This window comes from Propithecus coquereli, unplaced genomic scaffold, assembly GCF_000956105.1.
Source record: "Propithecus coquereli isolate 6110/MARCELLA unplaced genomic scaffold, Pcoq_1.0 Scaffold130, whole genome shotgun sequence".
Lineage (NCBI taxonomy): Eukaryota > Metazoa > Chordata > Mammalia > Primates > Indriidae > Propithecus > Propithecus coquereli.
This window is the reverse complement of record NW_012137192.1, coordinates 2,322,760-2,337,943: the sequence shown is the minus strand read 5'-3', so window position 1 is coordinate 2,337,943 and position 15,184 is coordinate 2,322,760. Positions and strand designations below refer to the sequence as shown.

The 15,184-nt window shown below is 35.7% G+C and overlaps 1 protein-coding gene across 1 annotated transcript in view; it reads right to left on the bottom strand.

Annotated features, from left to right (window-relative positions):
- Positions 1-15,184, bottom strand: part of FKTN (fukutin) — a 44,455-nt gene that overhangs the window by 5,743 nt on the left and 23,528 nt on the right. The window contains exons 7-10 of the mRNA XM_012638554.1: positions 14,672-14,804; positions 8,598-8,727; positions 5,459-5,592; positions 3,475-3,602 (exon numbers count right to left, since the gene is read on the bottom strand). Of these exons, the coding sequence (XP_012494008.1) occupies positions 3,475-3,602; positions 5,459-5,592; positions 8,598-8,727; positions 14,672-14,804 (525 nt within the window). The remainder of the gene's footprint in view (positions 1-3,474; positions 3,603-5,458; positions 5,593-8,597; positions 8,728-14,671; positions 14,805-15,184) is intronic.

Genomic DNA, 15,184 nt, shown 5'->3' with positions numbered 1-15,184 from the left:
GTAAAATATACTACTATTTGTATAAAGGGAGAAAGATAAGTGTTAACACTGTATGTATACAAGCATGTTTGTTTCTGAAAAGATACGTAAGAAACGAGTAAACATGGTTGTCTCTGGAAAGGAGAACTAGAGATGAGAAAACGAGGGGCAGAGGGTGAGGAAAGGTCTACTTTTCATACATATCCTCTATATCCTTTGACTATTTTATTATGTAATATATAACCTGTTCAAAAATTAAAAATAAAAATCCATTAAAAAGATCCCTAGACTAGCTTTAAAGGTTTTGGTTCCCCCCCCCCCACCCCCAAGGAATAGTAGTGTTAAAAATACTACATTTCCCTCAAGTAAATAGTGCTGAAAAGAATAAAAATGGCATATGGCTGGGGGAATCTTCCAGAGAAACTACGCAGCCATCTCCTGTTCTTTTCTCTGCCTTTTAAGGTCACAGTAATATGATAGAAAATCTGGGACTCACACCATCTGTCCACACAGTTCTATCACTGCTCATTTCTCTTGTTAAATAATCAGAACATTTCACACTTCCCAAACACTGCTACTATAAAGAGCAGTTAAAGCAGAATGAAAGAAGCTTTTTCTATCCAGACATGTAGTAGTTGGAAATGAACAGTTCTTTTGAGGTTTGCGGGTTTCACATCATGTCAGTAAGGGGAAAAATTCAAGCCTTAGAAGGAAATTTAAGATTTTAATACTGGCTCTAGAAATTATCTTATAAAAAAAGTGACACTCTCATATGAGTTCTCTAAGAATAGATATAGCAGTTTAATACTGAGATAATTATACAGGTCTCTAATTTGTAAATTTCTCATAAGAAGAGAAATAGTTTTCCTTCTACTACTACTATAGTAGTATTAATAATAGCAGCTAGTGATTACTTAGTACTCAGGACATCTTGACAGTCCTCAAAGCCTTTTTTTTGTGTTAACTCTTTTAATCCTTAAAACCACTCTATGTGGCAATTTCTACTATTATTTTCATTTTACAGTTGAGGAAACTTAGGCCCAGAGAGGTTAAATAACTTGCCCAAGGTAATATAACTCGTAAACGTGGAGCTGGGACTCAAAAAGCAAGCCTACTGGCTCCATGCCCATAATTTTTATATTATACTATCTTATCATTTTTTAAGCCTCTAAATTATATGTTAAATTTGGCATTTATCATATTTTGAATAAATGTACTATAGAGGAATGTCAAAAACATCTACTCCCATTCACCTAGCCATAGTGACAGTGCCAATTATATACTCATTATCTTACTAATTTCTAAGTGTCTTACAATCAGAGATTACCTAGCATAATAGAGTTTGTTATCATAAAGCAAAATGGTCTTTTTTTTTTTTTTTTTACAATAAATAAAAGTTTCAAGACTAGGCTCTGAGATCAGTGTCAATCTGGGGATACTTTATGACTTTGAGAAAAAGGTTTGGATTATTCTCAAACCTCCAAGTTTAACCTTACATGGAGATTCTGTCTTCAGGTAAAGATTAAGGGATCCCAATAGGATGTGTCAATGTACCCAGGAGAAACTAATCTGAGTTTGGAATTCTTCCTGTGTATTACAGAATACTACTCTCCTTTTTGCCCAATGGCTCAAATTTATTCACTGATATAAGCCCCAATCTCAGCTATTTGGTGAGGTAAATTTATGCCACTGGCCACACGGCTACTATAATAATAGCAGTAAAGACAATAATCATATTAAAAATCATGATATTGAGAATATTAAATAACAACAATGATAACCCTCATTACTGATAACTTACTAAGTGCTAAGCATTATGCTAAGTGCTTCATATTGTCAGGTGTATCAGGGAGGCAGTGTGGAACAGTGGTTAAAAGCATAAACTCTAGAGATAGACTGCTGTCTGTCTGACTCCTTCGCTTACGTGTTGTGTGATCTTGAACAAATAATACATAAGTTCCCAGTGCCTCACAGAATACCTACCTTCTAAGGTTGTTGTGAGGACTAGATGGGTTAATACATGTAAAAATGTTCAGAAGACTACCTAACACACAGTAGTATTACTAAATGTAACAGATAAAATGATTAACGTTTAGAAAAGGTGAAGGCCACAAATTAGTTAGGGTTGAGGACAGGACAACTGCATCATAAAGGAGAGCACAGTTACTCTAATGTCATTTCCATCTTTTCCAAAAAAAGAGTTTGATTACGGCAGCATTTAAAAAAAAAACAACTAGATGTTAACAATACCTATCTAACATATCGTATTTCATTAGTTCTGAGACACCTTCCCCCCAAATTTTCCATCTGTGAATCATGTGTTTTATAATTTTAATTAGCACTGTTTTTCCTTTCTTAGTAATACATACAATAATGGTGCATCTTACAATCAATGTTATCTTATTAATACATTGAACAAAATACAGTAGCTATTAAACCCAATGAGTATCCTTTAAAGATTAGCCCTCAGTCTATTCTAAAGGCATATTCTGAAGTTTGCTCAGCACATATGGCCTTAGCTCTATTCAACCCCATTCAATCCCAATTTCTTCACTTAAACTTCACTTCGCCTTAATGATCTCCTTCTTACCACCCCTTATTGATTCCCATATAATTATCAAGCTCCCACAGCTCTGACAATCAGTTTTTTGGCTTAAGCTCTGGGCTTGATTTGTATTCCTTGCTTTGGTATTCTCTTTCTCATGACTCAATGGCTTCTAATCATGACTCCTTACACTGACAAACCCAGGGACACTTGCTCCGCAAAGACTGTCCTTATAGGTATGCTCACTTCAGAGGCATAACTGGACTATACGGGTAAGTTGAGAAAGTATTAGCTAATAATGGAGCTATAAAAAAAAAATTAAAGTCTCAGGGCCACCCCCTCAACTCCTCATGCAAAAGAGAAGGTAAAAGCCTCAGGTATCTGTGAAGAACTAGCTCAGCAAATCATTCATTAAGGAAATTTCTTGCTAATCTCCCATGAACAAAGACATACAAATTGCACCTATGTCTAGCACCTAAAACTAAAGCCTGTTCAATTCCACACTAATAATGAATTACAAGTTTATCTTGCAGGTAACAGAACTGGAGACAAGCCAGAATCAGACATTCTTCCACCTACCCAGGCACATCTACATAACTGATGCTTTCTTTACTCCCTTATTTTAGGTAAAATGTAGATTTCTTGGGCCTCACAAGAATGCAACTACTACCTTATCAGTCCCTCTGCCCCTCTGTCTTTTTCCTTCTCTCTGTATGCCTTTAAAATGCTGAAGATTCCAACTTCCCCTTCGGAAAAATAGCCAGTGTTTTTCCTGGGTGTGTCCTCAAAATCTTGGCTTGATAAGCCTCCATTAATTGAGATTTTTGCCTCATTTATTTGGGTTGACAGAGACTAGACAGAGATTCCCCCACCCCTATTTTCAGTTACTTCCTTATTTCTACATTCTGAAGTTTCTACAGCCCCTTTTTAAGTACTTATTTGATTCATACTTAAATTTTTTTCCTGTTTTGGCTTGAGTGCCTCCATTCCACATGTGGTCAGTCTCTTCATAGAAGAAAAAAATGTCAAGTTTTACATCATCTTTTCCCTGGAAGGATAGTTCCAAGCTGTCTTCTACCTAAGGGGAAGAGGAAAACCTTTACAGATTGAATCAAAGGAAATACATTTTTAAAAACTTTTCTTAAAAAAGAAAGAAAAAGATTCTCATGTTTTACTCATATCAAGTATTAATTCTAAGATGTATTTTTTTTCAAGTTAAAGCACCTCTGAAATTGGGATGCATCGGTGGCATGCCATCATTTAATTTCTTTCTTAACTCCATCTAAAATAATGTTGCTTCTAATAATTGATGACAACCCAGAGTAAATGGCTAATGGTAGTTAAATTATCATTCTACAGAGAAAATAGAAACATCCTATTCCAGAGCAGCTTTCTGATTAAAGAAGGAAAGGAATCAAGGAAAAATCGCCCCCTTTAATAACCAAGTAAAATGAGCAGGAACTAAGTCTCTCATCACAATCAATAGATAAGTACTTAAGTAAAGTGAAATTCCTCACAGCCACATACATAGCATAGATCATTACATTATATGCATTAAAAAAAAAGAAGAAATAGGCTGGGCGCAGTGGCTCACACCTGTAATCCTAGCACTCTCAGAGGCCGAGACGGATGGATCATTTGAGCTCAGGAGTTCGAGGCCAGCCTGAGCAAGAGCGAGACCCCATCTCTACTAAAAAAACAGAAAGCAATTAGCTGGACAACTAAAAATACATAGAAAAAATTAGCCGGGCATGGTGGCGCATGCCTGTAGTCCCAGCTACTTGGGAGGCTGAGGCAGTAGGATTGCCTGAGCCTCGGACTTTGAGGTTGCTGCGAGCTAGGCTGACGCCACGGCACTCTAGCCAAGGCAACAGAGTGAGACTCTGTCTCAAAAAAAAAAGAAGGAATAAAAAGTTACGGTAAAGGAAAAAAGTCCTGAGAGCATTTCCCTGAAGAAATTTATTCTACAAATAATTATGTTCTTGTTGGACTTGGTACATCTGTCTGTTATAAAATCAATCACAAAATAATTATTTATGCCATTTTTTCCCTCCCAATTATACAGTGAGCTTCTCAGGGGTTAAAACTGTAATTTATTCATCTTTGTGTTCCAGGTGCAGAGGACAGAGCAAGACATACAGTGAATGGTCAGTAAATGTTTGCTGAATGCCTAGAGTCTACTGCTTTGACTTTGACCTCAGGAAAATATTTTATTAAATTTTTTTAGTAAAATAGAATGATTATTTATGATAGGAGAAATAGTTTTCTCGTGAATTAAACACACTTCTACTTTCTCTGTAGGACACTGCCCTGGAAATAAGCAAATTAAGAATAAGATGACTGCAAGAAATCATGGGCTCAGAGCATAGGAATGAAATTGTCTAGAGGGAGATTTCATCTAGCCTATGATGACCTATCCCTGTTTGATCTCTGAGAAACTTGCTATAACCTAGGACATATGAGATAAGAAATCGAAATATTTGTTTGAAATGATTGTATATTTTTACCCCTTAGCAATCAATGGAATATTTTGTGTTGATAATGATATCCCTATACCTGAGTGAACATAAAAGTAAATGACTCATGAGAAACAATATAATTTCAGTTAGGGCGGGTAAGATTCTTACTTAGTATGTTAATTGTATATTATATATTATATTAATTTTGTATTGTTCGCTAATATAATGGCAATAAATTCATCTGTAAGATTCCAAGATTCTTCTTTCCTCATTGTCAATAGAAAGCATATTTTTCTAGCTTTTTCTTAAACAGCACAGAAATCACAAGTGGTAACAAGCTTCTGCTGAACTCATCTTGGTCAATATTGAGTGATAAAATGATTCATGCAGCCCTCTTAACCATGTCTGAGTCGCTTAATACAAACTTTACAATTGAGACATTACTTAAAAAATAAAGCTGATTTTTGTTACTGACCTTCCCAAATTTGTGTTTGAGTGGAAGTCCTGCATCCTGAAATGCTAAAATAATATCAGGTTTGTAATCTTGTATAAAAATTCCTAGGTCGACATCTCTGCTATAAGGAATAATGTTGCACTGACGATACCATCCTAAAAAAAAAAAAAGTGATACAATTTTTTAAAAAAATTTAGGTTTGGAAAAATTAGTCATTATAATGGATGTTCTTTGTATTAATAATAATGAATTTTACTTCATAGGATATTAAGGTGCTTTACCAAAATTATTTTTTAAAAAATTAAATCCCAAACTAAAGGCTTGGTTATAGGAGTCACCTGAACCATCTGCCTACCTATTTTTACGGTCTGAGCACTCTCAGATTCCTCAAAAACTTTCATGATATATTTTAATTTCTGAATAAACCATTAGCTTTCATAATGTTAACTGGGCCATCCATTTAAAAAAGTTAAGTTGGCTGGGTGAGGTGGCTCACGCCTATAATCTTTTCACTCTGGGAGGCTGAGGCGGAAGGATACCTGGAGGTCAGGAGTTCAAAACCAGCCTGAGCAAGAGCCAGACCCTGTCTCTACTAAAAATAGAAAAATTAGCCAGGCGTGGTGGCACGCCTGTAGTCCCAGCTACTCGGGAGGCTGAGGCAGGAGGATCGCTTCAGTCCAGGAGTTTGAGGTTGCTGTGAGCTAGCCTGACGCCATGGCACTCTAGCCCAGGTGACAGAGAGAGACTCCGGTTCATAAATAAATAAGTAAGTAAGTGGGTAAGTAGGTTAAGTTGTTGAGAATGTTTAATCATTAATCTCTAGTGATGGAGGCTGCCTTTAAGATAACACTAAAAAATATTGAATTCTTTTGCTTAACCAATATACCTTTCCTCAACAATGGTTTATAGAACTTAGCTCTAAACAGTGACTAACTGATGAGTATATAAAAAAGAAAAGCAGTATCAGTTTCAATTTTCAACACATTGCCAAAAGATATTTCTAAATGTTTATGTCTCAATTAGGTGCTATAGCACTGTTCTAAAAAAATAAAATTTATACCTTAATATTATGAAGTACTCCTGGGTCTTCCCTATTATCCTTCTAATTATTCCATACAAATTATTTTAGAAGTAAATAAATGACTACAATTATCCTTACAGGCATTGCTATTGGGCAATATTGTTTGGAATTCTAAAAGAATTCTATCAAAGAATTATAAACTATTAAAAATGGAAAGCTCCTTAAATATCATCTAATACAACTCCCTCCTTTCATAAATGCCCTTAAATCAAGAAAACTATGGGGCTAAAAACTCAAAACAAATCATGACAAATGATTACGAAGTATTTATGATGACACACACTATAAAACAATCTTGCTTCTAAAAAGTCAAGCCTTAAAGTAAATATCACATAAATGTATGACATATACTCTTTTTTTTTTTTTTTTTTGAGACAGAGTCTCACTCTTTTGCCTGGGCTAGAGTGAGTGCTGTGGCGTCAGCCTAGCTCACAGCAACCTCAAACTCCTGGGCTCAAGCAATCCTTCTGCCTCAGCCTCCCAAGTAGCTGGGACTACAGGCATGCACCACCATGCCCGGCTAATTTTTGCTATATATTTTTAGTTGTCCGATTAATTTCTTTCTATTTTTAGTAGAGACGGGGTCTCGCTCTTGCTCAGGCTGGTTTCGAACTCCTGAGCTCAAACAATCCACCTGCCTCGGCCTCCCAGAGTGCTGGGATTACAGGCGTGAGCCACTGCGTCCGGCCGAGATATATTCTTTTTTTGGCTTATTATAGTGGTAAAAGGAAGAACCATGTGAATTTTCTACAAAGCCTAATAGATAGGGTAACCATCCCAGTTATACCAACATAATTATTAATGGCACTTCCTTTCACTCTCAAAATTCTCTTGAATTGGACAATAAATTATACGCCAACCCTATAAAAGCAGGAGCTGAATTAACTTTTGTACAAATACAGTTATAATCAAGAAGGAACAAATACAATAAACTACAATTATAATCAAGCAGGAATAAATAAAAACAAACCAAAATTTAAGATTTTAAATAATTCTACATTCTAAAGAAGTTTGATCTAGTGCATAGTGGACAGAGATTCAGAAATCTTTCTCAAATTCTAATAGTAACTTGCCTAAGGACTGTAGAAAAGTCTATATTTCCATCTCAGATGAACAGTGATGTTCAATTAGTGATGCTGTCAATGACCTGGAAAGGGCTAGAAGACTTTATGACATTCCCTTAAATATTCCTATCATTAGAAACTTCTGGTGCAATGCAAGCTGTTTGTATGGTGTATAAAGTAAAGATACAGAGTTTTTAAAAGAAGCAGTAAGACTCTTTGGGATAGAAATAATAAAATGCTAATTTATAGATTACCTGAGAATCAATTACAGTAGTCCCCCCCATCCACGGTTTTGCATTCCACAATTTCAGTTACCCGTGCTCAACCATGGTCTGAAAATATTAAATGATAAATTCCACAAATAAATAATTCAGAAGTTTTCAATAGTAGCCTAACACTATGTCACAATGATGATGTCATCCACCTCACTTCATCTCATCACGTTGGCATTTTATCATTTCACATCATCAAAAGAAGAACAAGAGTGAGTACAGTACAACATGGCATTTTGAGAGAGAGACCACACTCACACAACTTGATTACAGTATACTGTTATAATTGTTCTATTTTATTATTATTTATTGTTGTTAATCTCTTACTGTGCCTAATTTGTAAGTTATAAAACCTTTATCATAGGCATGTATGCATAGCAAAAAAACAGTATAAAAAGGGTTCAGTATTATCTGAGGTTTCAGGCATCCACTGGGGGTCTTGGAACATATTCTCCACAGATAAGGGGGGACTACTGTATAGTCTACATACTCTGATATAAATTTTAAATATATTACTTAGAATTTTAGGCAAATGCAAACATGGCCTTCCTAACATTCTACTTCATATTTCTGAAATTAATTTCTTTAAAGAAATCAATAGATCCTTGCTCCATTCACTAATGTTTATTCTTTCTATAAATATGACATTTCAAATATCACTGATGTTTTGTCATCTCAAGCAGTCATCCCTAAAGTCAAAGAGGATAAAATGACAAAAGACAAAAGGAACGTAAGAATTTTACCTAGACAAGTTCCACTGCTCAGCCAGAATTGTACTCCCAATTTGTTTAATGTTTTGGCTGCTAGTTGCAATAATTCCTTTGCATTCTTCCGAAAGGCCATAGCTTCCACAGTGTTATCATCAAGGTACTGCTACAGATATAATAAATAGTCAGCTACTATAACCACTTCTAAATTGCTAGAAACATTTCTGTGACATCTGAATTAAATTTGAAAGTTAATTCCATATCCTACCTTTTTCTATTATAAAAATCACATTTTATAGTTACTTTTTAGTCACACATTAAAATGAGAATATAGGATTAGATTCTAGGAGAGACAAGTTAAAAGGGAAAGACTATAACCAGGATTCTCAAAGGAGACTTATACTTTTATCAGCTTCTCCTGCACATCACTGTTTAGCAGGTTGGGCAGTTAGGGGGAAAAAAGGCTAATTATGACAGCTGCAAGCATGACTGAAGCAAATGAATTCAATGATATTTTCATCATTCATATGCTATTAGTCTTTAGATACTACGTAGCATAGTAGAAGGAGCCTGAGATTTCGAATCAGATTATCTGTGTTCAAATCTAGCTCCACTTCTTTTTAGCTGTGACCTTGGGCATAATCATCTCAAAAGATGATTATGAAGAAAATGACTTTGTTTAACACTGTATCTCCAGTGCCTAGAACAGTGCCTGAATATTTGCTGAATGAGTAAAAGAATAAAATAAACAAATCTTAGATCTAATTTCCTTATCTGTAATTTAACTATAATAATTATACTTTGTAGGACTGCTGTGAAGATTTGAGGATAAAAATGCCTTACGGGGCCAGGCGCAGTGGCTCACGCCTGTAATCCCAGCACTCTGGGAGGCCGAGGCGGGCGGACTGTTTGAGCTCAGGAGTTCAAGACCAGCCTGAGCAAGAGCGAGACCCCGTCTCTACTAAAAATAGAAAGAAATTAATCGGACAACTAAAAATATATAGCAAAAATTAGCCGGGCATGGTGGTGCATGCCTGTAGTCCCAGCTACTTGGGAGGCTGAGGCAGAAGGATTGCTTGAGCCCAGGAGTTTGAGGTTGCTGTGAGCTAGGCTCGGCACTCTAGCCCGGGCAACAGAGTGAGACTGACTCAAAAAAAAAAAAAAAAAAGCCTTACGGATTATAAGGTCTTATCCAAATATCATCATTTACTTAGTCATTTTGGTTTTCTGATTTTGTTTTTAGAGTGTTCTGGAACTAAGGAAAGCACTGTAAATTCTATAGTAATGCTTTGCTACCTATGGGACAAAATCTAAACTTCTTGGTCTGGCAGACAAGGACATTGGGTTCTCATCCCTATTTGTCCAGCCTCATCTCCACTCTCCTCACACTTCACATGACAACAATAACCTGTAACTCCCCAAATGTACCACAACTTTTTAAGCCTCTGTGTCTTTATACATGTTGTTTCCTTTGTCCGACCTGCCCTTGACTAACAAAATCTTTTGGGTCTCAGCTCCAGCCTCTGAGAAACAAACATTCCCTGATTTTCCCAGGAAGGCATATTTGTATTTATTCTCCCAGTGTTCCTATTCAGTTCAACATTTATAGAGCAAAGAGTTAATGTTTGGCACTAGATATATTAGAACAAAGACAAATGAAATAACCTGTTTTCTCATTGAGTTTATAATAGTTATCTCTTGTATAATACATATCTTTACTATAATTCACACCATATTTAATTCTAATTGTTGATTTTATTTATATTCCCTCCACTAGACTGTAAAGATGGTTCCTTGAGGGCAAGTACTGCATCTCTCCCTCACTGATTTACAGATTTAGCATGGTGCCTGGCACATAAGATGTGAGCAACACATTGATGAATAGGCAAATGAATAAATGATTGACTAAGCCTCTCCTATGCCTACAACATTCTAAAATATCCTGTGATTCTTTTATAATACAGCAGGAGAGACTATATTTCCTAGGGATCGTAAGCCAAGATCCAAGGAAGAAGGTGAGTTTCCTACAGATAAGTCACTATCTATACGATATAGAAATTATACAAGATCCCTTCAATATGAACACATCTCTTTCCTCAGAGCCATTATGTCTCTTAGAACATAGGACTGGGATGAGAGATACATGTTCTTATCCTTGTAGTGACAAAAGCCTAGAGCTAGGAGTTTGGAGAACTAGGATTCAGTACGTGCTCAGCAAATAATGACTGCATAACTGACATCTTGAAACATCACTTTTCTTATCCCTTAAGAGAGAATACTTGCCTTATTACACAGAGTGACTGAAAGATCAAATTAAACAACAGATATGAAAATTTTGTGCTCTACAAAAACATTAGGTCTGACAGTTATGTCCTGCTGGGGCTGTCCTGATGGACATACCTCAACCCCAATATACCTTTCCTAACATGACACTCCCAGAAATTCTACTTCTTAGAACTGACTCTTATGTGTGTTAAAGTGTACATATGCATATACCTTATATGTCTGTTATAAACTTTAAAAATTACAGTATGTATACTTTTTTTCATTTAAAACTATCTTGTACAAATCTTGGGATTACTTTGCCTCTAGGAAAAGACAAAATTTAGTATCTTAATTGAAATATAGTGGTCATTTAATTTTTCCTGTTTAGCCAATAAATGAGGACACAAAACCCAAGAAGAATCCTGGAATCCAAAAGCACAAATTTTCCACCAAAATATCAAAGAATAATAAGACAACAGAAGGTATCCTCTCTTTTTACAGATGAGGACACTAAGACTCAGAAATTTGCCCAAGATCTCAGAGCAAATTAGTTGAAGAAGGAGGATAAGAATGTAGCTATCTAGATATTTCTAGGCCACATGTTCATATATTTCCATATTCCCTTCTGTTTTTTACTGAAATTCAATAAGCTGGAGCTTATTAATCATTTTATATTGATTTTTGCTGAAATACAATCAAGTTCAGGAAAATGTACATTAGCCTGATATTGAACTTCTTTGGAAGACTGAGAAAATAATTAAAAGTAAATAAAGAAAGTCAGGCTAATACTTCCCTTTCTCCCTCTCCTTTCCTGAGCTACTCAATCCTAGAGCCTTTAGGCGGGGCACAGCAAGAAAGGTTTTTGTGCAAAAGGGTGGCCTGGTATGGGGTATCAGAGCCTGAGAAGGTGATTAAGGCATCCACATGAAGAGGGTAGGGGGTGTCGAGTGTTGGAAGTCAGAGCCCAAGTAGGATGAGGCGAGTCTCCCAGCAGAAGAGCAACCAGGTGTGGGAAGTCAGAGCCTTAGCAGGGTAAGAAGGGTGTCTACACCTGGGGGCAGCCCAACAGGCGATAGCAATGCCAAGGTAGGGTGAGAAGAGCATCTACATGAGGGAGGGGGCACATGGTAGAAGACTGGTTACATAGAGGGAGACCGAATAAGTAAACATATTAAGGACAATGGGAATCAGGTTTGAGACTCCCTTCTGAAACAGTGAGTGACAAATGTGGAAATGAACCTTATATTGCATTATATAATTGGAACTTTTAATCAAACTGGAGATACTGATGTGAGTTCACAGATTTCAATAGGTAAATAGAGAAATAAACATACATAGATATACCCTACCCTTGTCTACTGAGAGGACCTGTGTGCAGCAAGCCCCAAATAGCAATGGGTACATCTGGCATCCAGATCTCAGCTTCTAAAAGGAAACAGGACTTGGAGAAATGGCTGATCCCAGGGGTTGTGGCAGGGAAATTACAAGATGAACCTAGAACATCTTATTGTGTCGAAAAAGCAAGAAAGGGCTCAAAAAAATGATGGAGATGAGTCAAAAATACATAGAAACCAATGTGAAGGGGTTTCCACTGACCAAATATGGAACAGTCTGAACAACAAAATAAATAATGAAAATAATGTAAAATATGGCAAAATATATCCCATTGGATAAAATAGGAAACCATAAATTCATACTGATATAAACAAATAAATTGAAAATTTCATGAGAAACAATATTTATATAGTTTTAATGTAACTTCATGCCAAATACTTATTAATTACAATGGGAAAAATAGAAACGTCATAGGAGTGAGGCTATGAAGCTTCATAGACCACTTTAATCAAGTGAATGATGTATCAACAGTAATATGACAAATCAAAATTATACAGCACCTGATGGGATATAATGAGAAGAACACAGCATCACTTCTATATTATTCCTTCTAAAGACCTATAACCTGAATTTAACAGGAGAAAAAAACGAGACAAACTCCAAATGAGGGACACTTTATAAAATACCTGTGTAATTCTCAAAAGTATCAAAGTCATGACTGAGAAACTGTTCCAGACTGAAAAAGACTAAAGAGATAGGAAAATTAACACAAAATGTGATCCTGAATTGAATCCTCTTAGTATATTATAAAGGTCATTATTGGGACAATTAGCAAAACTTTAATAGGCATTAAATAGTAATGATCTATGTGTTAATGTCCTAATTTTTTTATTAGGATATATAAGAGAATGTTCCTATTTTTTAAAAAATACTAAATTATCTGAGGTCGTGTGGCATCTGGTCAAATGGTTAAAAGCAAAAAGTGCCTGTAGGAAGAAAGTGAGTTTCCTGAAGCTAAGTCATCTATAAGATATACAAATTATACCAGGTCCCTTCGATATGAACATATTCCTTTCCTCAGAGCCATAACTTCTCTTAAAACATATGATTAGAATGAGAGATGTATGCTCTTATCCATCCCAAATGGTTCAGAAAAAAAAAAGTTATGTGTATCTACAAAAAATAGAAAAATTAGCTGGGCATGATGGTGAATGCCTGTATTTCCAGCTATTGATATTTGGGAGGCGGCTGAGGCAGGAGGATAGCTTGAACCCAGGAGTCTGAGGTTGCAGTGAGCTACAACAACGCCATTCCACTCTAATCCAGGCAATAGAGCAATACCCTGTCTTTAAATAAATGAATAAATGAATGAATAGGAAGGAAGGAAGGAAGGAAGGAAGGAGGCGCTTTATAGTGACTATTAGATTATCAGTTCAATGCTTGTTTTGCACCAAGCATTGTATTTAAGACCATTTGGCGCCATCAAGTGTTCAATTATACATGTTCACTTTAATTTGAAAACAAACCCTTCTGGAGCTTTTCTTTGTGCCAGGTAATGTGATAGATACTGGGGATGATACTGGGGCTACAGACGCGAATAAAATGAGATGCCTGTCATCAAGCTCACAACATTTAGTAGGGGGCCAAGACAGACATTCACAATTCAGCCCACTTGGGCTGTCAGGCGTAGGTCTTGGGTGCTAGCATATTATACCAAAGAAATCTTGCATTTGTGGGTCTTGGGCACTTGGTAGCAATAAGAAAGTTGGTACCTCATTCTTGCATTCTGTTCCTGCCCTGGTGTATATAGCTTTCTTGGCAGGGAACCCCAGAAAATAAAGGACGAGTGGAAGGTACCAAAACCCCACTGTAAATTTGTCTGTTTTCACTGTATCTCTGTTTCATATCATCTCTAAGAGTTTAATTTTCATGCCTTTCAAAATTATTTTTATATCCCCAGGGTCAGAAGCCTAGGAATAGGCTTTCAATAAATGTTTACTGAATTGAAAGCTACAGGAGCAGAATAAAGTTCAAAAAGCACTTGATCTTCGTGTAGCATTTATCTTCAAAAACCTTCATAAATACAAAAAATTCATATTCAATGCCAACCCTCCAAGAAAAACTGTATTCTCCATGAAGTCTTTTCTAAATCTATATGGTCCATCTTCTACAATGGCTTCATCCTATTTGGATTGCCTCAAAAAGAGAATATATCATCTTTTATAAAGTTAATGAGCTATCTTAACTGAAGGCAGAGATGAGTGTTAAACCTATAAAAGCATATTCAAATAAAACAATAAATAAATATTCATTTAAGAAAGAAAGAGTTTCTTAAGGTTAATTTTTAATCTACTTTTTAAAAAGTTAACAGAAAACAAGTAGAAGAAAGATGAATTGAAAAAAGATGTTTTCTTATTTTCTACAAGTCCCTTCATTTCCCCCCAGAAATATCAAAAATAAACACAACACTTCCTTTAATTTAAGAAGTACATTATTTGGCTGTCTCTAACCTGAAAGAATGCCCGTGCTTCCTTATACCTACACTCAATAAACCTAGAGTGTGGTATTTCTTCTAGAAAGTGCATTGGATTTTTTGGAATGAGAACTTCTAGTCCATCAACAGTAACTTGCTGTAACTCTGGTCTGAAAACAAAAGTTAAGATTAAAAGGACTTAACCCAGAATACTGGAAGCCTCTTTAAAATATCAAACATTAGCAAAATAGCTAAACGTCAAGCATATTTTCTTCAATTATCTCAGATATCAATTAGCAACGTTAATAACATATTGAAAATCTTACATCAAACAGCAATTGAGTTTTAAGTATTTTGGTTAATGTATTTAAAACATTTTTATACTTGTTCATGTACACTTTGGCATCTTAAGCAGAAAGGAAAGTTAAGTAATGTAATTTTAAACTACCAATTTACTTTTAGAAAAGTAAATGTCTTTAACACTTAAGACACAAGAATAAATTACAATGGCCTAAGAGTCTCATTAATGGGCAAAATGCTAATCTGGGAA